This window comes from Garra rufa, chromosome 21, assembly GCF_049309525.1.
Source record: "Garra rufa chromosome 21, GarRuf1.0, whole genome shotgun sequence".
Lineage (NCBI taxonomy): Eukaryota > Metazoa > Chordata > Actinopteri > Cypriniformes > Cyprinidae > Garra > Garra rufa.
In genome coordinates, this window is record NC_133381.1 from 34,899,905 (window position 1) to 34,927,587 (window position 27,683).

Below are 27,683 nucleotides of genomic sequence, written 5' to 3' on the forward strand. Positions count from 1 at the left end.
ATATATATATATATATATATTTGTTTATATATATATATATATATATATATATATATATATATATAAACAAATATATATATATATATATATATATATATATATATATATATATATATATATATATATATATATAAACAAATAGTTCTAGTACTAGCTTATATACATTTATTGTCATGGAAAAAAAAAACTCAATACTTCAACATTAGTAGCATCAATATTTCAAGATCCTTATGCCCATCTCCATTAAAATTGCAAGTTACACTGCAGGACACTGCTGTCACTGCACCACTTGACATTTCAACTAGCCATATGTTATGAGCATATGCGTATGAGCATATGAGCATTAAAACAGAAGAAGAAGGTCAGAGGTAGGTTACGTACCGTCCCGTGCGAGATGGTCAAATAACCATTCTTCACAGTGCACTTTCTCTTCTGCCACACTTTCCGCAGCCTGAGGAAGTAAGCAGGAAATAGTAAAAGTCACATCAATGACTGTTTAAGCGTTAAATGCATGATAAATTATGCAGGACTGACTTTAGTCGTTGTAAGGAACGTGCATTAACTCACAGTATGGCATTTTAATGTGATGTCAAAATATGATTACCCATCACTCTTCTTGTAAAGGTTGCCACTGCGCTCCGTCCCGTGCTCTTTGTTGCCCTGGGGCTGGTGCAGACTGTAGGTGGCGCTCTGTCTAACCTGTGAGTCCTATGAGGAGAACAGATATGTAAATGTATTCTCTGTACACACAGCAGCAGTCAGGGGAAGTGAAAGCAGTGTTTTTGTACGGCAGTGTTGTCACTCCAGTGAGGAAATGGGAGCAGTGGGTTTCAAGCGTCCCTGGGGAGCTGAGCTCATTTGGAAACGCACAGCTTTGGAACACAAGGCTCTGAGCCAGTAATGAGAACACTGCCATTTTAGTACTAATGTTTGGAGTTGGACGAAAGCCAAAACGGGCTGTATTTTGACGATGTGTGCTGTATAAAGCTCGGCTTAAATATAGAGCCACATTACTCAGGGTTGGATAAAAGACATCAGCCGCAACATTGTATGAACTGCGCCCAGAGCCTTGGATTTAATCAATTAATCTCTGCATTGCATGTGTTTTTTCTTTTATATTTCGTAAACAATTCCAGGAAATGGCAAAGGCGCAAGTATGATCATGTATACCAAGTAGACACTTACTCTCCTAGACTTCGTTGCCAAAGGATGGTAGCATTAAAGAGGAAAAGAGAGCATTCTTCAGACAGGTTATAATGTTAAAAAACACATTGCATAATAAAACAACATTGCTATATACTGTAATAATGCATCAAACTCAAAACAATGGGTGAGATCTATAGCTAGTTATATTTACGATACGGTTAATGAACTTTCAAAAAACAAATTTGGGGGAAAAATATCAATATTATCCAAAATATGTCTACTGAAAGACAGAAAGAGATTTGATTTGACAGATAGTTTGAACGAACCTTTTGATAACATATATTGTGTGCAATCCTATAGTAAGCAAGGCCAAAAATAAAATAAAATAAAATAAAATAAAATAAAATAAAATAAAATAAAATAAAATAAAATAAAATAAAATAAAAAAGCAGGTCGAAAACAATAAGACTACATATATTGTGTGCACTCGCCAAAAATAAAATAAAATAAAAAATAAAAAAGTATCAAATAAAAAAAAAAGTTCGAAAACAATATGATCACACACATTATATGCACTTCTATAGTAAGCATGGCCAAAAATAAAATAAACTAATATTTTAGTATACATTAAAAGATAAACTGTGCACAATAGTAAACAGTGCTGTTAACAAATTTAAATAAATTAATGAATCAATTGTCTGAAACCACTATAATCAAAGATATATTGCGCACATCTATTAAAATAAACAGGGATGTCATGTATAACCCAACAGTGTAATCAGATGGCGAGATAAATACTTGTTCACGTAGCGTTTAGAGGATTGTTGACTTCTGATTATTTGCATTTAGATTAAATGTGTTGTCTCTTAATGTCTGTAATCATATCAGCCAAAGCTAGTCGCTCGAGGAAACACTTAAATGTCTTGAGACTAACTAAAGCTTAAGAGGGTAAAAATGAGCAGGAAGATAACACAGTAGAGGCTGATGACCAGTTTCCCCATGCGGTGTTTACTAAACCAATTAAATCAAAATAAACGTCAAACTGAGCTATAAATACACTGTGAATAGTGCCATGGTTTTTAAATTGCTGTGAATTGTGTGGGATTTGATTTAAGAAAGGACTAACCTCCTTCTGCTCCACTTGCAGAGCGGTCTTTAGCACGTCCCGTAACTGGGTTAGCTGCCTGCGTTCTTCATCCTGTACCTGTTTGATCTGAGACACATTTGGAAGAGGATTTTGTGAAGGTTTTGTGAAGTTAAAAATGATATTTGATCTAGAGATCAGTGGTGTGAGCTGGTATAAGACTGGCATGTCAGTGCTTCAGCTATGAAGAATCTCTCACCGAGTGCAAGTCTGTGGCAAGTTTCTCTATTGAGGGTTTGAGGTTGTCCACTGCTTTGAGACCATCTTGAAAGAAGCTGTGAGAGAAGACATAATGGCAGTTATCTTCCAAATAATTAAAGACGCGCTGCATTTTATTTGAAGAAGTGATAAAAAACAACACTGGACCCCACTTTATTATTCTTTGATTTTGCTTTCAAGGATTAGTTCACTTCCAAAATAAAAATTTCCTGGTAATTTATCCCATGTCATCAAAGATGTTTATGTCTTTTATTCTTCTGTCGAAAAGAAAATGTTTTTAAGGTTAAAACATCCATTATTTTTCTCCATATAGTGGACTTCAATAGGGATAAATGGTTTGATCATTGCATATTCAATGCAGCTTCAAAGGGCTTTACACAATCCCAGCTGAGGAATAAAGGTCTTATCTAGAGAAATTACTTTTCGACTTTATTCTTGAAACTTTTGAGTTTATTCTCAAAACTTTTAGACTTTATTCTCAAAACTTTTAGACTTTATTCCAGAAACTTTTAGACTTTATTCCTGAGACATTCCAACTTTATTCCCGAGACATTCCGACTTTATTCCTGAGACATTCCGACTTTATTCCTGAGACATTCCGACTTTATTCCCGAAACATTTCGACTTTATTCCCGAAACATTGACTTTTCTTGAAACATTTTGACTTTATTCCCCAAAACATTTCAACTTTATTCCTGAAACATTCCATTTTCAAAACATTCCGACTTTATTCTTGAAGCATTCTGACTTTGTTCCCAAAATATTCAGACTTTTCTTGAAACATTTCGACTTTATTCTCGAAACATTTAGACTTTATTCCCAAAAACATTCCGTCTTCGAAACATTCCGACTTTATTGCCGAGACATTCCGACTATATTCCCGAGACATTCCAACTTTTCTTGATACATTTCGACTTTATTCCTGAAACATTCCATCTTCAAAACATTCCGACTTTATTCCCAAAACATTCCGACCTTATTCCCGAAACATTTTGACTTTATTCCCGAAACATTACAACTTTATTCCCGTAACATTACGACTTTATTCCCGAAACATTACGACTTTATTCCCGAAACATTCCGACCTTATTCCCGAAACATTTTGACTTTATTCCTGAAACATTCCATTTTCAAAAGATTCCGACTTTATTCCCGAGACATTCCGACCTTATTCCCGAAACATTTTGACTTTATTCCTGAAACATTCCATTTTCAAAAGATTCCGACTTTATTCCCGAGACATTCCAACTTTTCTTGATACATTTCGACTTTATTCCTGAAACATTCCATCTTCAAAACATTCCGACTTTATTCCCAAAACATTCCGACCTTATTCCCGAAACATTTTGACTTTATTCCCGAAACATTCCGACTTTATTCCCGAAACATTATAACTTTATTCCCGTAACATTACGACTTTATTCCCGAAACATTACGACTTTATTCCCGAAACATTCCGACCTTATTCCCGAAACATTTTGACTTTATTCCTGAAACATTCCATTTTCAAAAGATTCCGACTTTATTCCCGAGACATTCCAACTTTTCTTGATACATTACGACTTTATTCCTGAAACATTCCATCTTCAAAACATTCCGACATTATTCTGGAAACATTCCAACCTTGATCCCGAAAGATTCTGACTTTATTCCCGAAACATTACGACTTTATTCCCGAAACATTCCGACCTTATTCCCGAAACATTTTGACTTTATTCCTGAAACATTCCATTTTCAAAAGATTCCGACTTTATTCCCGAGACATTCCAACTTTTCTTGATACATTACGACTTTATTCCTGAAACATTCCATCTTCAAAACATTCCGACATTATTCCGGAAACATTCCAACCTTGATCCCGAAAGATTCTGACTTTATTCCCGAAACATTACGACTTTATTCCCGAAAAATTACGACTTTATTCCCGAAACATTCCGACCTTATTCCCGAAACATTTTGACTTTATTCCTGAAACATTCCATCTTCAAAACATTCCGACATTATTCCGGAAACATTCCAACCTTGATCCCGAAAGATTCTGACTTTATTCCCGAAACATTACGACTTTATTCCCGAAAAATTACGACTTTATTCCCGAAACATTCCGACCTTATTCCCGAAACATTTTGACTTTATTCCTGAAACATTCCATCTTCAAAAGATTCCGACTTTATTCCCGAAACATTCCGACTTTATTCCTGAAACATTCCGACCGTATTCCTGAAACATTCCATCTTCAAAACATTCCGACTTTATTCCCGAAACATTCCGACCTTATTCCCTGAAACATTACGACTTTATTCTCGAAACATTATGACTTTATTCCCGAAACATTCCGATCTTATTCCCGAAACATTTTGACTTTATTCCTGAAACATTCCATCTTCAAAAGATTCCAACTTTATTCCTGAAACATTCTGACTTTATTCCCAAAACATTCTGACTTTATTCCCAAAACATTCCGACTTTCCTTGAAACATTTCGACTTTATTCTCTAAATATTTTGACTTTATTCTCAAAACTTTTTGACTTTAATCTCGTAATTTAAACTTTTTCTCAAAACATTTAGACATTTTTTTAGAAACTTTTGACTTTATTCTCGAAACATATAGATTTTGTTCTCAAAACATTTTGACTTTATTCTTGTACTGTAACATTTTCGATTTTATTCTCGAGACATTTCGATTTTATTCTCGAAACATTTTGACTCTTTTCTCGAAACATTTTGACTTTATTCTTAAAACATTTTGACTTTATTCTTAAAACATTTCAACTTCATTATCACAATATTTTGACTTTATTATCAGATCTCTATGTTATCATCCAAAACTATATAAATTTATACATAAGACCCTTATTCCTCAGCTAGAATCTTGTAGAGCTCTTTGAACCTGCATTGAAACTGCAATTTGGACCTTCAACCCGTTGATCCCCATTAAAGTCCACTATATGGACAAAAATACTGGAATGTTTTCCTCAAAAACCTTAATTCCTTGTCGAAGAAAGATATGAACATCTTGGAAGACATGGGGGTGAGTAAATTATCAGGAAATTTGTATTTTGGAAATGAAATAATCGTAAAGTATATAAAGGTGACAGGTGACCTATTATACTCCTTTTTAACCCTTTTAAGTCCCTGATGCCCCCAGAGTGTGTATGTGAAGTATTAGCACAAAATACTCAACAGATGTGGTGCCATCACGTGCTATTGCAAACTTTATAAGGCCCACTTATGATTATGAGCACAACAAATTCACATTCAAAATTCACATTGCTTTCATATGCAATTTTTAACTACCACATTCCTATTTACGATCATTCTGGTAGCACGTAAAGGCAGCAGCAGAGATCAGGGCAGAGATGGCCACAAATGGGCTTTATCCCCTACGATTACATGTACGTAGGGAGAAATCTTAGAATCTGCTTATGATTTATTGGGATTATAAAAAACAGAGTGGGTGGATTTTTACCATAGTAGGCTGATTTTCACACACTGTGGCCTGACTTACTTGCACTGTGCATGAAAGTATTTGATGAGGTTCTGAAGCAAGTCGACTCCTTTCTTGATCTTGATTTCATTGACTTTGAGGAGGTACTGTAACAAAACAATGGAGGAGACTGAAGCACACACACTGCACAGGAAGTGGCTATTACAGCATTCTCCAATGAAATGAGTCGCCTCTGACCTCACACATCTGAAGCTGAAAGAAACGGCGCTCCTTCTCCATCTCCTCTGCGATCTCCGCTCCACTGATCTCCGTCCGGATCATGCCGTGCTGTCGGGCGTGCTCTTTTTTCTCCTTCTCGATTTTGGAACTGCATGAAACACACACAGACCACCTTAAAAATTGGGACACACAAACACACGCACAGGAAACACTCATGCAGCACGGCATTCTTTTCCATATGCTCCAGCGGCATATTGTACCCCACGTTACGGATGCAGCATTTCCTCTGTGGGGAAGGAGGGCCCTGTTCTCAGACACAGGATTCCAGAGAGAGCCTCATGCGTTTGGTTTAGGCCTGAATATGCTCTTGGCTGAAGCAGGCTGGCCATTTCTGGAACCTCTGCTTTTGAAGCCTAGCAAGGAGATGTGGTCAAGAGATGGCTGAACACTAGAAGCCATTTCCAAAACAAAAAACATTTCTAGTTAAACTAGAAAAGGAAGAGGCAACAAAAAGATTGTGATAAAAATGCATCAAGCGCTGAATGAAGTGATGTGCTGGCATGAGGAGCTGCCTCTGACAACAATTTTGGTTTCTGTGTTAGGTTCTTGGGGAGAAGCATGACTAACTTTAACTTTAAAGGGATTGTTTAAGCAAAATAAAATAACTGACTACAAAATGTTATGCATTTCCACCCCCTGCAGAAAACAAAATAATTTGTTAGTTAGTCTAATGAAAATCATTGGCTTAGTTCCCAACATTCTCCAGAAATATATTGCGTTCCACAAAAGAAATCATACAGTTTTGTTACAATATGAGGGTGAGTAAATGATGACAGCATTTATTTATTTATGTATTATTTTTGGTTAACATTTTTTGTCAAGAAATTTTTTATGGTTTATAATTTTAATTAGAATTATTTTGTTTATAGTTTTATTTAACTTTATTAACTTTTTAAATTCAATGAACCATTTTAAAAAGTTGATTTAAAAAGATTATTTTTGTTTTATTTTATTTTATTATTTTAGGCTATGACTTACTTTATTGTTTTATTTTTATTTATTTTTTTATATATATTATTCTAGTTTCGTTTTTATTTTAATTAATTATTTGGTATTTTATTTTATTTATTTATTTATTTATTTATTAATTTGTTTTATTTTATTTTATTTCAGTTTCGTATTTATTTTATTTTCTATATTTGTCATTTAATTTTATTTTTTAATATTTTGTATTCTTTTATTTTATATATTTTAGTTTCATTTTTATTTTATTATATTATTTTAAACAACAAAATAAAATAAAAATGTCTGTTTGTGTTTTAGTGCCAAGCCAAATTTCATGGCTGTTTTCATGGTGAAAACAATAAAATAAATTATATAAATATTAAAACCTATTTTATTTTATTTTGATTTTTTTTATACATATTTAATTTTTTATATATTTTATTATTTTTTAATACATATTAAATTTTTTATGCATATTTAAAAATATATATTTGTTATTTTATTATTTTATTTATTTGTTATTTAACATTATTTTTTATATTAGTTTAGTTTAGTTTAGTTTTTATCTTATTATTACTATTTTTTAAGTTTGTTTGTGTTTTAGTGCCAAGCCAAATTTAATGGCTATTTTCATGGTGAAAACAATAAAAAAAATTATATAAATATTAAAACCTAAATTTTATTTTATATTTTATTTTAATTTAGTTTTTATTTTAGTTAATGGCTATTTTCATGCCGAAAGCTTCAAAATAAATGACATAAATATTAAAACCTATAGAATATTATTTTTGACATATTGACTTTGTTGATTAAAAACTCAAATACTCTTCATTCTTAACTCACAACACTTACATAAAGTTCAAAATTACTTTTTTCATATCTAATTTTTTATGTGTTTTAAGTAAGTCCAAAAATATAACTCTTAATAATAATCAAATCTAAATGTTTATTAAATATAATTATGCTTAACTGGTAGCTTGCTTATGTTGCTTACGTAAGCTTATGTTTTGTTTTTGTTTTTTAGTAGCTTCCCCAATTAGGTATTGCATCTGTAAGATGAATTGAAATGATCCTAAACAGACTCCCTAATGTCAGCACATCACTTCCACCGATGACTCTAAAGAACAGTCCACCATTTTTGTGAAAAAGATGATGTTCAATATCCACTTTAAAACAAAACGGTGGAGTGTTACTTTCATCTTTGGTAGAAAGAAACACGCAAACAAACAAGTAAATATGAATCGTGATTTGATGTTTCCCGCCGTTTACCTGATCTCCTGAGGCACCACTTTATTTTTAGTGTCAGATTCATTGTCTCTTAAACAAACACAGCAAGATCCTCAGCATATTCATTAGCAGGATACTTGCACAAATGAAGCCTGTCGAGCAAACTGCAATTTGCGAGAAAGCCGAAAGCTTTGCACAGACACAAAGACTGAAGTGAACTCAAACTGTAGCGGTGGTGACGATGAAAACCAGTTTAATGGAGTCAGGGCCAGTGTCACGTTAGACGACGGTTTCGTTTCTTTCTGTCTGGAAACATGAAGGTATCGGTCACAATCAAACACCGGAGGCTATATCCGGCGATGGGGGGGGTGAAACATGAAATATTTGACTGAGCAAAACTGACGATGATGGCAAACAGCAATGATATTAAAAAAGACAGCACCTGGCTCCAACGGTAAATCAATTAATCAAATGACGTGTTAGAAGAAAATATATTACCCTTTCAGTAAAGAATGTCCCTTGCAGCTTGGAAAATATATAAAAAGTGCTACATAAATGTCACACATCGTCGCATGCACAGCAATCAGTGTGATAGTAGAGGAGAGGAATACAGGAAGTGAGGTGCTAACAATGACAGCTCATTATCCAGAGTGCTGGGCGCCACTGATCCCTCATTTGACACTCAGGACATTTCCTTTCAGTTTAATTAACTTTCAGACTTAGACATCAGCAAACATGTATGACTGAAATGAATGAATTCAATGAAAATCTCTTACACTTTAGTTTCATAATCTTTCCAGGCTTTATCAAAGGGCTTCTTGAGATCCTGCAAAAGAGAAAGAGAGGATATTCATTAGACAGACATACAGCATGACTCAACTTTCATTTTGACATCCGTAGCTTAACCCAAATAACTGAGGAAAAAACAAGCCTGAGCAGAAGCATTGTATCATAGAGTATTGACATAATCTGTCAATTATTCCAACCAATAATCAAGTGAATGAACATTATAATTTTTTGGGGGGCAATAAAAATAGACCTAAGTGAACAATAGCCTTTAAAATACTTAAAAATACATATATGTGACCCTGGACCACAAAACCAGTCTTATGTCGCTGGGGTATATTTGTAGCAATAGCCAAAAATACATAGTATGGGTCAAAATTATAGATTTTTCTTTTATGCCAAAAATCATTAGGAAATTAAGTAAAGATCATGTTCCATGAAGATTTTTTGTAAAATTCCTACTATAAATATATCAAAATGTAATTTATGATTAGTAATATGCATTGCTAAGAACTTAATTTGGACAACTTTAAAAGGTGATTTTCTCAGTATTTAGAATTTTTTGCACCCGTAGATTCCAGATTTTCAAATAGTTGTATCTCGGCCAAATATTGCCGTTTCCTAACAAACCATACATCAATAGAAAGCTTATTTATTGAGCTTTCATATGATGAATACATCTCAGTTTTGTAAAATTTAACCTTATGACTGGTTTTGTGGTCCAGGGTCACATATATAGCAATGAGGTAAAAATAATTTGTTCAAAAAAAGCATCAAAAGCAAGCAATCGTATGGTTTTATTGAACAAAACTGTTAAAATACATAATGTATTATAATCATAGCACTAATGTACCTTACACTTTATAACAAATGACTGCAGAGGGTGCCAATGGCCTGACAATTGTTTTTACACTTTACTGCACTATTTAATCCTTGTTTAATATTTTCAAAGCATTTTAGTTCCACATAAAAAAAAAAAAAAATCAAGATTACGAGATTAAAGTCATATTATTTTGAGAATAAGGTTAAAATATAACAAGAATAAAGTCGAAATTATGACAATAAAGTCTAAATATTTCAAGAAAAGTCGAAATGTTTTGAGAATAAAGTCAAAATGTTTCAAGAATTACGTCAAAACTACGAGAATGATCAATTTACGAGAATAAAGTCAAAATGTTTTGAGAAAAAAAAATTATGTTTCGAGAATAAAGTCGAAATATAAAAAAAAGTCGAAATATTACAAAAATAAATGTCGAAATGTTTTGAGAATAGAGTCGAAATATTACAAAAATAAAGTCAAAATGTTTCGAGAATAAAGTCGAAATATTATGAAAATAAAGTCGAAATGTTCTGATAATTAATTTGAAATGTTTCGAGAATAAAGTCGAAATATTACGAGACAAAAGTTGAAATGTTTCGAGAATAAAGCCGAAATGTTTAGAGAATAAAGTTGAATTGATTCGAGAATAAAGTCGAAATATTTAGAGAATAAAGTTGAAATGTTTCGAGAATAAAGTCGAAATATTACGAGACAAAAGTTGAAATGTTTCGAGAATAAAGTTGAATTGATTCGAGAATAAGTCGAAATATTTAGAGAATAAAGTTGAAATGTTTCGAGAATAAAGTCGAAATATTACCACAATAAAGTTGAAATATTATGACAATAAAGTTGAAATGTTCCGATAATTAATTATAACTATATAAAGGCGAAACGTTTCACGAATGAAGGCGAGACGTTTCGCGAATAAAGTCAAAATGTATCGAGAATTAATTTGAAATATTACGAAAATAAAGTCGAAGCGTTTCGCGAATAAAGGCGAAACATTTCGAGAATAAAGTTGAAAACAATTTTCGGAGGTGCGAGGCTCTTCGACTTCATTCTAAATGCTCCTCGACTCTTCAACTTTATTCTTGAAACATTTGGACTTTATTCTCATAATTTTTATTTTATTCTTGAAATATTTTGACATTATTCTTGTAATATTTCAACTTTATTCGCGTTTTAACGCTAAAGGCTGTTGTAAATATTGACTAAACAACATTCAACAATAGCATTATGTTTTATTATGATGGGTTTAATATATCATGCAACCTTGGAAAACGGTCTAATAATGCACCATGGTTTCATGAATTTTCATCCGTGGAATGCACCTCTTCCGGTATTTTGCCAGTTAGTCGACGCGGGTAAAATGCAATCGAGGACAGTATGGAGCCATAGTTTAGATTTGATGAGCTAAACAGATTCAAGCTTGTATTTTGCACAAAAATGGCAAGGTTTGAGGCTTAGACTAGCAGAAGAGTGGCATGAAATCACTACTTGGATGCCAAACTCAGTGTTCGCCATCGCACATGATGTCATGCTCATAAAGAAAGTACCTGATGTCATGCCAGTGGCTGTATTCTGTAATGACATCATCTGAAAGCTTTGGGGAAATTCTGCTTGTGCAAACAGAGCATTCTCCTGCAGCTCTACTGAGCGTTTACTCTAATAACAGAAGGCTGTGTTTGTAGAGGGACTTCCTAAGAGTCCTACCAACTCTGTTAATGTGCTTCCATAACAGATGTTACACACAGCTTGAGTTGTGCTGGAAACAGTTTCATTTGTGCCAGCAATAATGGCTTAGTAGAGGAGTTTGACAAGAAAATGACTTCCACATTGAAGAAACAATTGAAGTTGAAGTTAGAACAGAATTAGAAATGAGAAGAGACGAGAAGTACCCATTTAATCGTAAATACGTAAAATGGGTATGTACAAATGACAGATAAATTATTTAATACAAGTTGGATGATTGTTGTGGATTACAAATAAAAAGTACTGTATGATCGGATCAATACAGTAACAGTTGTCATTTACTTTCTATACACAATGAAAATGCTCATGGATCATAAGATGCTAAGTCTAAAAAAATCAAAGAAAAATAAATTAAATTAAAATAAAATGTAATGTAAAATAAAGTAAAATAAAATGAATTATAATTAAATAAAACAAGTAAAAATAAAGTAAAATTAAACTAAAAATAAAAAAGATTAAATAAAATATAAAATTAAATAAATAAATGAAATGAGATAAAATAAAAATATTTTTTCTACATAAAATACAATAAAAATAATAATACAATAAGTTAAAAAAGTAAAAAGTAAAAAAATGTACATGTAAAGTAAAACACAAAAAAGTAAAGTAAGGTAAAGTAAAATTAACTAAAATAAAACACATAAAATTAAATAAAATTAAATAAAATACAATGAAAATAATAAAATAATATAACAAATAAATAAAACACAATAAAATAAGAATAAATGTAAAGTAAAATAAAATAAAAAAGTAAAGTAAATAAAAAGTAAAAATAAAATATATAAAATGAAATGAAATAAAATAAATAAAAAACAAAGTAACTTTGAATAAAATACAATAAAAATAATAAAATAAAAAAATAAAAGTAAAATAAAATAATGTCAAATTAAATAATAAAATAAATATAAAGTAAAATAAATAAAATAAAACTAAAGTAAATATTTAAATTTAAATTAAATTAAATAAATATTAACTAAAATAAAACATGAACTAAAATATAAATAAATAAAAAGTCAAGTAAAATAAAATAATAAAAAGTAACAATAAACAATAAAATTAAAAAAAATTAAAAATAAAATAAAATAAAGTTAAGAACAAAAGTCAAATAACATAAAATAGAATAACATAAAATACAATAAAATCAAATAAGCTAAAGGCAGATGTGCAAATACAAGAATAATACAAGAAATGCTTCAAGAAGGAACATTGTCCAATCAACAAATTAATCGATCAAAAAGGAGGCTAGTTGTAGTTCTACTTAAGTGCTGTTTTTTACAACAGTCTGAATGAGAGATCTTCAAGGCTCATTATAGACACAATCTCAATCACCAAAAGGGCCACTTCAGGGATTCAGAGAATAACCGTTCAGCAATTCAGCCTATTAACTCATGAACACAAAAGAGTGGGGACATAGAGAGACAAAGGAAAACACTTCTGAACGGCATTACACGCTGTTTCGAGCTGCTTCATGTTGCTTTGACTGAACTATAAATCATCATTCCTGACCACACAGCACTAGGATACATATCTCTAATAAGCTGAGTCACTCACAGCATCACCTGGACTTTCAAACCACAATGTCAATTAGCCTGAGGGGTCTAAAAAAGCTTGAGTGGGTGGGTTTCACAGCTCAGCGGGCTTCAGCGCTGACATCACTCCCTCTAAGGCCCACAAAACCATCTACACCAGCAAAGTTAGTGAGACTGAACAGAGGAAGTGTCGTTCACAAACACACTGTAAGACAATAGATGCAGCTGAGGAACAGACAGCACCATCATCAAGTTGAGAGGTTTTGGCATGATGTCAGCTCATCCGCGCGTCAGTTTTACGAGGATTGCAATTCCGCCTTCCTCAGCAATTCAGACAACGTGTGACTCAGGGTCAAGAACAGAGAACGTTGGGGGTCAAACTTACAATTTCTAACGTTTTACAAGTTGAATAAATTAACATTAGTTATCATTGTTGCATTCCTCTCCATATAAAATAGGGAGAAAGTAACAAGAGAGGAAAAAAATGCTATTTGTAAATACAAAAATGGACAGAAAAAGTGAAAGACAAATACATTTTAATTAAACATAAAGAGAACAAACAATATAGCTGCAAGCAGCAATCAAGGGGGCCAGGCACAAATAGAAGCAACATAAGGAGTTAAGCATGGCATGGAGCAGCAGACCAACTGCAACAATGAGCAATTAAAGCCATTTTAGGATGATTTTAGTCACAACGGCTGAAAAATCATAAATACAACCTCTAATAATATGATTTATTGGGATATCACTTTTGACCAATAGGTGGCACTGTTATCAAATCGATATGGTGTGGTCAGTGTAAGGAGACAAAGGCACATACAAAGTTTGGTGTCAATATGTCAAAGCTTTGCAGAGATACAGCCTCAGACGTAGTCTGGCGTCATGCCTCAAATTTGTTACATTGCTATGCAAAAACAGTTTCGTCTATCAACATGAAATCCATAACTTTTTTCAGCACAGTCTGAAGATGATCTGACTCGATTTTGGTGAAAATCGGACCAACTGTCAAGGAGGAGTTCAAAAAAGTAGGTTTTCAACAAATCAAAATGGCAGACAGAAAGTTTCTGGACATTTCATTGTTAATGGCTAATGAATGTTTATCACTCTTGACCAATAGGTGGCACTGTTCCTAACTTCATGTTGCATGGTCAGTGTGAAATGGTAAAAATGGTGGAAAGAAAGTTCAGCTGACTATGGCAAAATTGGTATCCATGATGTTGGCATGAGCCAAAAAATATTAAGAGACCATTTTCATTACAAAAGGCTAATGTAATCAAAGGTTATAAGCATTTTTGGAAATTTCATTGTTAATGGTTAATGAATGGTTTATCATTCTTGCGCTGTAACCAAATTGATGTGGCGTAGTCAGTGTGGTGACAATGACACACACAAAGTTTGGTTGCGCTGATGTGTTTAACGATAACCGTTTCATATATCATATATAACATAATCCAACTTTTCGTCAGTGTGGTCTGAAGATGATCTGAGCTAAATTTGGTGAAAATTGGACCAACATTCTAGGAGGAGTTTGAAAAATTAGGTTTTCAACATGAATAAAAATGGCAGACAGGAAGTTGGCATGACAAAAGGAATATATTGACATCACTTTCATTACAATTAGCCAATTTAATCAAATGTTGTTAGCATTTTTTTAAATGCCTCTAAACTTTTTGAGTACTGCCAGAGCATGGTGTTGAACATACATAATGACAATAATATGCCAATGAGTTTGTAAAATATAGTATTTTACGACAAAATTGAGAATGGCCAATGCCACAATGGCTGATATGGAAATTGGGTGACTCAGCAATGCTGCACTGAATCAAAAGAGACCAGTTTTGTGATTTTGGCCAAACCATTTAGAAGTAAAAATAACCAATTTTGTATCTCCTGACCACTAGGTGGCACTGCACCAAACCTGTGCAGGTAGCCTCAGGTCATGTAGTAGGGTCTTCAATAGTCTGAAAATGATCTGAGCTAAATTTGGTGAAAATCTGACAAATCGCCTAGGACGAGTTCGAAAAAGTAGGTTTTTCGAACTATTCGAAATATTAAAAATGATTTTCATAATCTGAGCCAAATTTGGTGAAAATTGGACATACGGTCAGGAGGCGTTTGAAAAAGTAGGTTTTCAACATGAATAAAAATGGCAGACAGGAAGTTGGCATGACAAAAGGAATATATTGAAATCACTTTCATTACAATAGGCCAATTTAATCAAACGTTATTAGCATTTTTTTTTAATTTAAAATGCCCCTAAACTTTTTGAGTACTGCCATAGCATGGTGTCGAACATACATACCATGTTTCATTATGATATGCCAATGCGTTTGTAAAATATAGCATTTTACAACAAAATTGAGAATGGCCGACGCCCAAAATGGCTGATATGGAAATTTGGTATGGTTCGCCTCGGCAGTGTTGCACCGGATCAAAAGAGACCGGTTTTGTAATTTTGGCCAAACCATTTAGAAGTTCTAAGCAAAAATAACCACTTTTCATATCTCCTGACCACTAGGTGGTGTTGCACCAAAACTGTGCAGGTAGCCTTAGGTCATGGTGGTTATAACACACACCAAGTTTGGTGTCAACAGGCCAAATTGTTGCGGAGATATAACCTAGCATCCATTTTTGTGTGCTCTTCGTCAAATTCGTTCACACTTTATTTCAGAATGGTTTGACTAATCAACTTACTTTCCGCAACTTTTTGCCACAATGGTCTGAAGATGATCTGAGCTAAATTTGGTGAAAGTCTGACAAACCGTCTAGGACGAGTTCAAAAAAGAAGGTTTTTCAAACTATTAAAAATAGCGTAAAAAAACAAAACCCTATGATTTACATTTTGGTGTTCATTTGAATCGGCATGAGCCAAGGATTCAGAAGAAAACATTTTCCTTCTAGACATTGCGTTCAAAAGTTATAATCATAAACAGGAGTAAAATTTTGGACAAGAGGAGGCAAGTCTCAGCCTCAGGCGTCACGCCCACGGAACGTTGGCTAAACGTCTGATGCATATGGTACACTTAACTGGAAACACTTCAGGAATGTCGAAGTCGTCATCTGATTAGTTGAATTTGATCGGATATCCAGAACACGCGAGTGTCGCGTTTATTTTTGGTCCGCCGGGAAACAAAGCGCAGACTGATTTACTCGCGTTTTGCTAAAATGTGCTTATGCAGACGCCGTTGTTGTTATACACATTTGCGACGTTCGCGAACAAATTACTGACTTACTGCTTGTTCTCCCTCTTCTTCGTTAACTTTCAATGCTGGTTATTTCAATGACTGACTTGTTGCATGCCAGTCTGTTGTTGTGGGGGCATTTCTACACCCCGAAACTTGACGCTGAACGAAACGAACTGTGATTGGTTGTTTGACATGTCGGTCAAACGGCCTTATGGGCAGGCCTTGGCCAATTAAAGCTGCCATGAATTCCAGACCTTCAGCCGTCAGAGCTTGAGTTAAAGACTTCAAACTTGCTATGGTTAATGTTGAGACTGTCCTCTATCAGTGTGCCAAATTTCATAACTTTCCCGCAAGCGGTTCTATGGGCTGCCATAGACTCAAGAGCGGAAGAAACGGAAGAAGGAAGAATAATAATACGAAATCTAATGGACACAAGAGGTGCCTTCGCACCTTTGGTGCTTGGCCCCTAATGAGTTCTAAACTTTCTAAACAAAAATAAAACTAATGTTCTCATTAATGTTAATTTACTAACCGTAAATCCAAAGACCTGTAATAAAACAGATGACCTTGTAACGACACCAAAGACATTTCATTGCAAAGGTCCATTTGCTGATGGGTTAATGAGGTAGAGGTTCAGGTTAATGACTGGAATGATGGCCCAAGACGAGGCCTGTAATCTTCCCCCATTAGCGACGTCCCCTACTGCGCTCTGAATCAAGTCTGATGCTGATGCGGACCGTTCTGAGACCATTAGCACTCAATAACTGCAGCCGTCAGTGTCCTCCCAATCACCTCTACAGCAGGATTTACGTCTTCATCTGGGGTAGATTTATATGGGAATCTGATGCTTCTGCAAGGGCTGAGGCCAGACTAATTATTTGCAGTCTCTCTCGCCTCCCCTGAACCCACTGAGTTTTAACAGACCTACAAATGTGTGTGGTGAGGGGCAATGGGGATGACATTGCGATATGATTGGCTATGACTGGTTATGTTAGACTTTGATTGGTTCATGTGATAAATCCCGCCTCGTGTTCACGTTCTGCATTCACGAATCAGTCTGAATAAACAATATAACGGTGTTAATGGGAAGACTATTTTAAAAAGTGAGTAAACACCTTACACACTTAGATATAACAACTTTGTCAAGTCAAAATCAAATTTTATATGGCCTGAAAACATGATTCTTTTTGCGTGTTAACATCTTGTTAAAAGTTAAGGTACATCTTCTCATCTGTGACCAGTTTTTGCCAAGCTTTGATGACTGATAATCCAAAAATATGTAGTTGTTTTTTTATGAAAAAGAACAGCTAAACATCAGTTCATAAATAAAATATATAATTGTTTGAATAAAATATATTGTTTAAATTGTTACTGCCTTGACTTATTATTTTGGAATAAATGTAAAATGCTTAAAAACACTAAACTGATAAGATTTATACTTTGTTTTACGAAACAGAATAGCTGAATAATTATATTGTTAATGTAAAAATACAATCTAGATTTTTATTCTGATACTGTAAGTAATGTTTACCGGATACCACTAGTGACGTTTTCAATGCTACTTCAGATGGAGAGAACCACTGCAAAGCTCCAAACACGTTAAGCGACTATTAAGGTGCCAATTAATGCCTGTAGGGGTCTCACTGATTCAGTTAAACGTCCTTTCATTTTTAACTACACATTTAAGGAATCACTTCACCCAGGCAGAATGTCTTTTTCAGCCCCATCACAGCGAGAAAGTCAAGTCTCCAGGGAAACTAGACAAGGAGCTGAGTGAAGCGCCTCATTAGGAGTAAATCACATCAGACTCCCCCCCTAAGAGCTAACAAGACGATCACGTGGTGCAGAGAAGGTCAGGAGGTCACAGTGGACATTAATGAACTGGAAGGACATTCTGAGAATCAGTTCAGAATAGAGCTTCTACCAGCTTTTACCAGTGTTCATGTGAGTGCAAAGAGACATGCGGGAGACTAAAACTAGTTCTGCCAGACACATTTAACCAACAGCATTGGGGAATAGTATGTTTAAAAGCAAAATATTGCACTACTAAATGATTTTTAAAGATTTTTAAAAGACTTTTTAAAATCTGAGCCAATAGGAATAAATCATCACCAGAATATTTGTTAGTAATGTTAGTACATACATGTTAGTAAGATCCTTAGAGTTGGGGAAAATATACAGAGGCCCAGTGTAAGAAATTTTTTTTTTAACTAAATAAAATAAAATCGAAAACAATATGATCTCATATATTGTGTGCACTTCTATAGTAAGCAAGGTCTAAAAAAAAATAAATAAAAATTCAACAAAATGAATTAAAATAAAATAAATATGGGTCGAAAACAATATGATCACATATATTGTGTGTACTTCAATAGTAAGCAAGGCCTAAAAAAAAAAAATAAAAATAAAATAATAATAAAATAAAATAAAATAAAATAAAATAAAATAAAATAAAATAAAATAAAATAAAATAAAATAGGTCAAAAATATGATCAAATATATTGTGTGCACTTCTATAGTAAGCCAGGCCTAAATAATAAAATAATATAAAAGAAAATGTAATAAAAGTGAAAAATATGATCACATATAGTGTGTACTTGTAAGCAAGGCTTAAAAAAAATAGGTTGAAAAAAATATGATAACATATATTGTGTGCACTTCTACAGTAAGCAAGGCCTAAAAATAAATAAATTAATCAATAAAAACAATAAAATAAAATAAAAAGGAAGGCTTAAAAAAAATAAATAAATACTTAAAATAAAATAAAAAATAAAATAGATCAAAAACAATATGATCATATATATTGTGTGCACTTCTACAGTAAGCAAGGCTTAAACTTTTTTAAAATTAAATTAAATTTAAAAATATGTACAAAAAAGTCTTCATCATTAAGGTGTAAACTCACAAGTAATTGATTACGCCTGAAACTCAAGACCTGTGTGCCAAGGAATATTAGCCATCCATTACATATTGGCTGACGTGCATGTGTCTGAAACACCCCGAGACAAGCTCTGATCAATATGCCTCTGATAAACTGCCAAAAAGCAAAGAAAGAAACAGTTTATTGGCTTAAAGTAAAGTAATGAACTTACTCCTTTAACCCCTTTCAGATCTCCCTTCAGCAGACTGTCCAATGGGAAGGTAATGATGTTATTCATGTTCTGAAACTAGAAATAAAACCACATTAGACAAATCTCTTTCTTCCCAGCTGTGCAATTGTCTTTCTATAATGGCAATCAGAGATAAACACACAAAGCAGAGCGGAAACAAAAAGGACTGTTGCAGCGGGAGAGAAATGAGACATTTTAAGTAGTATTCATGCAAAGCACGTTGTTAGTGGAATTATTCATTCGCTTTGTAAAAACTAACAACAAAACATCCCAAATCATAAATTACACAATGAGTGATAACATTCAGCTCATCTTATTTGAGGAAGCAGCAGTAACTGCAAAAACACATTCATGAAAGTTGATCCACCCAGTAGACCAATGACCCAGAGGTCCAAGCACATTAACAGCTGGAAGGTAAGATATCTGAAACCCATTTGCACTATATAACAATCACATAAAATGGACAATAAATGTCCTCACCAGGTTCTTGAAGAGGGCTGTGAGCTCCTTGGTGAAGACGGAGAACTTCAGGAAGGCTGACCCCAAGTCAGGGTCATCTCGGTACACACAGTTCTCTCCAAACTTCTCCAACGCTTGAGTGTACTGCTCCTCATTCTCCACATGAGCTACAAAACAGACAGAATGTCAATGTAGTTGATATCACAACTTAAAGCGATAGTTCGTACAAAAAAAGAAAACTACTCCATGATTTACTCACTTTTCTTCTTCTTATAGACGAATACAATCGGAGTTATATTAAAAAAAAGTTCTGGCTCTTCCAAGCTTTATAATGGCAGTGAATGGGTGTTGAGATTTTGAAGTCCAATAAAGTGCATCCATCCATCATATAAAGTGCTCCACAAGGCTCCAGGGGGTTAATAAAGGTTTTCACTAACTGTCATACATGCATTTATGAGAGAGTAGCATTCCAGCGGATGATGTAGGATGTAGGCGAATGCAGTGATGAACACGTAGGCGCAGAGGAGAGAGCAAAACAAAACACCGGTCATGAATTAGAAATACAAAACGAGGATTTGTAAAGAAAAATGTTGGAGGATTTTTCAATATTTGCTGTAAACAAAACCTGGTTCTCACGAAACTAGCATACAGTTGAGGTCAAAAGTTTACATCCCCCAGAATCTGCAAAATGTCAATTATTTGACCAAAATAACAGGGATCATACAAAATGCATGCAATTTTTTTATTTAGTACTGACCTGAAGAAGATATTTCACATAAAATGTGTACATATAGTCCACAAGAGAAAATAGTTGAATTTATATAAATTGCCCTGTGCAAAAGTTTGCATATAGTTGATTCTTAATACTGTGTAGTTACCTGAATGTGATAGTGATCGTGTGATAGTTGTTGCCTGCTGTTCTTCAGAAAAATCTTTAAGGTCCCACAAATTATTTGGTTTTCCAGCATTTTTGTGCATTTGAACCCTTTTCAAAAGTTACTATGATTTTGAGATCCATCTTTTCACACTGAGGACAACTGAGGGACTCATATGCAACTATTACAGAAGGTTCAAACGCTCAAAGATGCTCCAGTAGAAAAAAACGATGCATTAAGAGCCCAGGGGTGAAAACTTTTGAACAGAATGATGTGTACATTTTTCTTATTTTGCCTAAATATCATATATTTGTTTTTATTTAGCCCTTCAGAGGCTACAGGATATACTTACATGTTTCCCAGAAGACAAAATAAGTTACATTTACCCTGATCTTCAAATTCACAAGTTTTCACCCCCCCAGCTCTTAATGCATGGTTTTTCCTTCTGGGGCATCAGTGAGCATTTGAACTTTCTGTAATAGCTGCATATGAGTCCTTCAGTTGTCCTCAGTGTAAAAAAATGGATCTCAAAATCATACAGTCATTGTTGGAAAGGGTTCAAATACATAACAAATGCTGGAAAACCAAAGAATTTGTGGAACTTGAAGGATTTTTCTGAAGAACAGCAAGCAGTTTAACTGTTCAGGACAAACAAAGGACTCATGAACAACTATCACTAAACAAAAAAAAAAAAAAAAAAAAAAACAGCTGTTGATCATTCAGGTAACAACACAGTATTTAAAATAAAACTTTTGAACTGGGTAATGTTTTATAAATTCAACTCTTTTCTCTTGTAAACATCTTTTATGTGAAATATCTTATTTAAAGTTGGTACTAAATAAACATGTATTTGTATTAACCCTCTTTTTTTAATAAAATAATTAACATTTACAAGATTCTGAAACTTTTGACCTCAACTGTATTCTCTCTCATGAATGCGCGAGTTTAAAAACATGGATATTTTTCTTGCACAAACACATCGATTTGCTTCAGAAGGCCTTTATTAGCTCCTCAGAGCTGTGTGGAATCATTTTTATGCACTTTTAAGCTTTTTTTGGACTTCAAAATCTCCACAGCCATTCACTGCCATTATAAAGCTTGAAAGAGCTAGGACAATTTTTTAATATAACCCTGATTGCATTTGCCTGAAAGACACAAGCCAAATACACCTATGATGGTTTGGTGTGAGTAAATCATGGGGTCATTTTCATTTTTGGGATTTAAAACACGACTAATTTCGTATGGCAACTAAACTGTATGTAGACTCCCCCACTTATTGTTCTTTCCTGCCGTTAGTCTCTTTCCTCCAGATTGTGTTGTCATGCATTCTAGCATTATCAGTTACAGTCCACCTAATCACATCAACTTCGTCCAACCACTGACACACAAAATAGCCTATTTATTGTTTTAAGGAGTCTTTTCCACACTCTGTCATTGTTATTGTACGACGAGACAAAGACCCTGATAGGGCCTGATGGAAACTTAAACAAATGCAAAAACCCAGAACTTCCTCTCAATTCCATCAAACTCCCAGTCGACGTCCTCTCCAGGGGCAAAGAAACAAAGATGGAAAACAAGCAAGTGTGTAATTCACTCATGCAGTGATGTTGCAAACTCCCCACAGTTTGTCTGCAGGGAAAATGTGTCATTTACAAGTACAGACATGTTGTAAAGTGTCGGGATACTATTCAAAGTGCAAGCCTGTTTGTAATCAACACCTGGAGCTTTTTTAAGCCTCTCTTCCTCCCACAACTAGTTAACATTATCGCCAAGAATAGCCATACAGTATTATTATACAGTCAACGACCTCATGAATAATTCATAAGCTGATTTGATTCAGTGTAGCTTGTGATAGTCTTCTAGAGAGCTTTCTCTTTAGGTGACCTATTGTATCTCGATAGGAGGGACACAATAGAACAGGAAGTGAGGCAGTGGTGCGCTATCACTCTAAAGGCAGTCCAGAACTGGGGCCATGTGGCGACAACACAGTGCAAAACAAAAGGAAGACCTGGAGACGCACTCCAGCAGATCTGAGCGCTCATGTGCTTGGAGCTTGGAGTGCTGCCCAGACAACAGGAGCAGTAATTAGATACAGGCTAATAAGGATAATGGATATGTGAAGGCCATACGCTGAGGAGATTCCATTCGAATGAAACCACCATTTCTTATACCTTAGCAGAGATAGGGCACCTGTTTTTGTTGTATGCCCTTTGCCTGTTCAGTTTGATGAATTGCTACACCTGCTCCAATAAATAAACACTTGATAATTACAAATGAGAGCACAAATGTGCAGACCATGCATTGGTTAAAACTGCTAACTCAAGCTCAAACTCTAGAATCCTGTTAGTTTTATCTGTAGTGTAGGCAGGATTATGAACAAGTTGCCTCGCTGTATAAGGTACAAACAGTCAGTGCAGTACAAACAGGTTAAAAAGTATACAGTACAGACCAAAAGTTTAGACACACCTTCTCATTCATATGAATAAGAAGGTGTGTCCAAACTTTTGGTCTGAACTGTATATTTTTCTGTTTATTAAAGTTTTTACTCTACATTTGTGCAGTTTTCAGTGGGTTAGTGATATTTTTTAAATATATATAAATTAATAAATAATTTTTTTTAATGGGTTTTTATACAAAAACTGCTTTTTTTATGTAAAATTCACTTTATAAAAGACCCACATTTCTAATTTTAATTCATGGGAATAACATGGATAATTTCACATGGTTTAGTGTTAGACTTTTGCCCATCTTTTGGAAAATCCAGTTTTAAAAGTAAAAAAACAACTACAAATAACTTTTACCAGTAGGTGGCTGCAGAGCTCCACTATTTGCTATTTGACCACCTGAAAGATATTTTTTCACAAGTTTTTTCAGTTGGATTCATATCTACAGTACAGACCAAAAGTTTGGACACACCTGAATGAGAAGGTGTGTCCAAACTTTTGGTCTGTACTGTATGCTTTTTTTTTTTTTAGAAAATGGCTGATTGTTTTGCTAGATAAGACCCTTATTCCTTGGCTGTGATCATGTAGAGCCCTTTGAAGTAGGGCTGGGCCGATAAACGATATCATATCGAATCGCGATAAAATTTATGTTAATAACGATGATAGGCTCTAGACATTTTTTGCTCGATATGGATTAATCTAAGAGCCAATCACACAGCAGAAATATGCGACAGCGGCCAATCAGCGTGCAGCGTGCGTGTGCACGTCAAAATACAAAGTTCATTTCCTACAGCACTTTGCAAAGCAACCCTACACCAGGACGACAAAAAAAGAGAGTGGAAGCAGCGACGAAAGAGAAACTAACCTCGAGTTATTATCCAAAGATGTTGAAGTTGTCGACAAAAAAAGGTAGCACGAATTCCGTAAGTTGTTTGACTATCTGAAAAGTGACACTCAGCTCAGCTGAGAGTTTGGCGCGATTGTTAAAACTGAAACCGAAAGCAAAAAACGCACGCGCATTCAAAAGCAATTTTAATCCCCCTTGTTTAGAGAGTGACTCCGCAATGCGCGCAAATTAGGCTAAATGACATATCTAGGCTGTTATCAGAATGTAAACTATAGTAGGTTGTGTATGTCTATAGCTCTGTATCATGCTTGAAATATTCCGTCTCTGTTTGCACTTTGAATAATGAGAGAGTAGCCTACTTTGATTATGGCTGAATTGTCTGCACTTAATACGATTAAGAAAGAACCGTGTCGTAATTTTTTTGATATTTATACTGTAGATTGTTTCAAAATGCAGTGGTTGCCTCTAATTTAAATAGCTCAACCTATAATAGAGAAAATAAACAATTGTGTTTATAATAATAAATAATAAATAAATAAATAAATTTGTTACAAATTATGTTTTTACAATAATTTTATGTTTACATTTTGTACATTTACTCTCATTTACCATACTCTGTCACAACTTTTATTTTATTTTTTCATTTATTTTAGTAAGTTATTTTAATTTTTAAGGCCAAATCTGTAATCTGCTTTTGTTAATAAACTATACTTAAAAATGTAATTTAATGAATCCTTTAATTTTTGTGGCTTTAGTCATTGTTGGGATACTATTTTAAAGCTGGCAACATCAACAGCGTATATCGAAATATATATCGTCATCGTTCAATATGGGAAAAAATTATCGAGATTACATTTTTGCCATATCGCCCAGCCCTACTTTGAAGCTGCACTGAAACTGCAATTTGGACCTTCAACCCCTTGATCCCCATTGAAATCCACTATATGGAAACGTTTTCCTCAGAAACTCATTTCTTAATTTCAACTGAAGAAAGAAAGACATGAACATCTTGGCTGACAGGGCATGTAAATGATCTGAATTATTATTTAATTCAGGAGTAAATTAATCTTTTAATGGAGACATTTCCTTCCACCAACTACTAGGTAGGTTACTCAACACAACAATATTCAAAGCTCATTCTAAATCACTCTGGATGATAGCATCTGCTAAATACATTCAATATCAATTAGATTCATCGTTTAATCAAGTTATGACAGACTCTAAGACCCTTATAACTCAAAACCTGAAACACACCTCTGTCTCTCTCCAGCCCTCCGTGACGTTACTGTCTTGCTCTCGTACAACAGGAGGAAGAAGAGCAGTGGGAGATTGTCTGATTATGAGCTGTGAAGACCCGTTCCTTCAAACCACCTGCTGAAACACAGTGACTCATCACATCTCATTACAGGCCTGCAGACTCTCCTGACTTCCCCATTTTCCATTGATAATGTCAGTGCCAGTGCATTCTGCCCATTTTTTAGGGTCCTATAAAACATGGATGGAATTGCGGAATCCAACAGAAAACAGAATTTGCCAATTTACCAAATTTGGGATGAATAGTTCTATATAAACTCCATGAGTAAATCAAAACACGATATGGACTATGTCTTTGAATATTAAGCTCCGAAAATACTATTTAAATATGAATCCCGCAAAAACGGAAATTATTGAGTAGAAATACAAAAAATATTATTCATATATTAAAATTATTCTTATTTTTATTATATACAATTTATAGCAATCAGTTCAGTTCACATACAGTCAAAACAAAAATTATTCCAACACCAGATATAATTTTTGATAATGTTTTTTTACTAGTGGGTGTAGGACACTATAGTTAATTTGTGTAAAGGATGATGGCAAAATAAAGTAACATATTATACCCGAAAATTCTTCATACATTGGACTACCAGTAAAATTTATGAAAATTTAGGACCAAAAATTTGATTTGACACTTTGACCTGACAATGTTTTGTCACATACCTCTCTATAAAAGTTATCTGGCATTATCAAGTTGAATTTGTTCTAACACAGTTTAACTCTTAAGTTCTTGTCATATTTTATTACCATTTTCTAAACTGTAGTAAATGTGAGATATTAAAGGTGTCTGAAATAAATTTGGTTTGACCGTATATACTATTCTAAGTCAGATAAAAACAAGACTCAGCCTGAGCCTAACGTCTTTTACAAAAAAGCTGCATGTGAGGCTCCAAATTTTATAGCAGAGCTTGTGATCTCCACACGGTTTGACATTCACAGTAGGGCTCTTCACATGCAGACTGGTTTCCAGCTGATGCCGCTACTAATGTTATGACAGTAAATCTCCAGGCCAGGCGGTGTGTGTACAGCCTCAACACAGGCCGTGTTTGGCCTTCAAACACACCGTCTTGTTTTTTGCTGCAGTGGCCGACTGTGCATTTGGATCTGCCTATTGTTTTTAAAGCGACATATGAGCTCTGCACATCTATGGCTCATCTGCAACAGCAAAACTCTGGCTCCTAGCTGTGCCCTTCCTCACGGTAACTCAATCCTAGCAGGCTTTCCGTGCTGTGGCCGTCTGAATGACAGTCTGTTGGGGGAACAGAATGACTGCTTCATTGGACTCACGGTCACCTTCAAAATCACTCACACACAAAAACGCAGCAGTTAGGACAATGATTTCAGTTGTAGGCGATTTGTTATGTTGCTGTCTTATGTTCAACTATTTTAAATGACTTTTTTCCCCACATCAGTCTACACTCCTTACACCATAATGACAAAGCAAAAACATAATTGCCACAACTTCGTAAATTTATTAAATGTAAAAAAGAAAAGTGAAATAAGTACATTGCATAAGTATTCATAATACTTACTCAGTCAGAACTCAGTACTTAGCTAAAGCAACTTTACAGCCTTAAGCCTTTATGGGTATGATACAACAAGATTTGCACATCAACATTTGGCAATTATCTGCCATTCTTTTCCTAACCTCTAACCTCAAGCTCTTTCAGGTTGGATGGGGTCTGGCAGACATTTTCAGGTTTCTCCAGAAATGTTTGATTGGGTTCAAGCCCAGTCTCTGTCTATATGTCACTCTTGCTGTGTATTAGGGTCATTGTCCTGTTGGAAGGTGAACCTTCTGCCCAGTCTGAGGTTCTGAATGCTCTGGACTGGGTTTTCTTTAAGGCTATCTCAATATTTTGGTGCATTGAGCTTTTCTTCTACTCTGATGAGTCTCTCAGTCCCTGCTGCTGAAAAACAGCCCTGCATCACGAGGCTGCTACCAGCAGACTTTACTTTTGAAATTATACTCTTAAGGTGATGAGCAGTGTCTGGTTTCCTTTAAACATGAAGCTTGGAATTGAGGTTCATCAGACCACAGAATCTTGTTTCTCACAGTCTGAGCCTTTAGGTACCTTTTTAGCAAATTCAAAGTGTGTTTCATGTGTCTTCACTGAGGAGATAATTGAGTACTGCCACACCACCAT

At 34.3% G+C, this 27,683-nt stretch overlaps 1 protein-coding gene across 1 annotated transcript; it reads right to left on the minus strand.

Annotated features, from left to right (window-relative positions):
- Nucleotides 1-2,079: 2,079 nt before the first annotated feature.
- LOC141295401 (arf-GAP with SH3 domain, ANK repeat and PH domain-containing protein 2-like) lies at nucleotides 2,080-27,683 on the minus strand. Its single transcript, XM_073826606.1, has 9 exons — nucleotides 27,593-27,683; nucleotides 20,072-20,217; nucleotides 19,574-19,648; nucleotides 9,186-9,235; nucleotides 6,196-6,325; nucleotides 6,019-6,104; nucleotides 2,490-2,565; nucleotides 2,273-2,359; nucleotides 2,080-2,085 (listed from the first exon to the last, which is right to left on the minus strand). The coding sequence occupies exons 1-9, from the start codon at nucleotides 27,681-27,683 to the stop codon at nucleotides 2,080-2,082; spliced, it is 747 nt and encodes a 248-aa protein (XP_073682707.1).

Bases quoted from the DNA above. Each gene is read 5' to 3' on its own strand.
- LOC141295401 (XM_073826606.1), bottom strand. From the start codon at position 27,683: ATGGTGGTGTGGCAGTACTCAATTATCTCCTCAGTGAAGACACATGAA. The intron at 9,236-19,573 runs GTAAGTTCATTA...TCTCTTTTGCAG, and splicing joins ATCTGAAAGGGGTTAAAGGA to GATCTCAAGAAGCCCTTTGA. The intron at 6,105-6,195 runs GTCAGAGGCGAC...GTTTTGTTACAG, and splicing joins TTCAGCTTCAGATGTGTGAG to TACCTCCTCAAAGTCAATGA.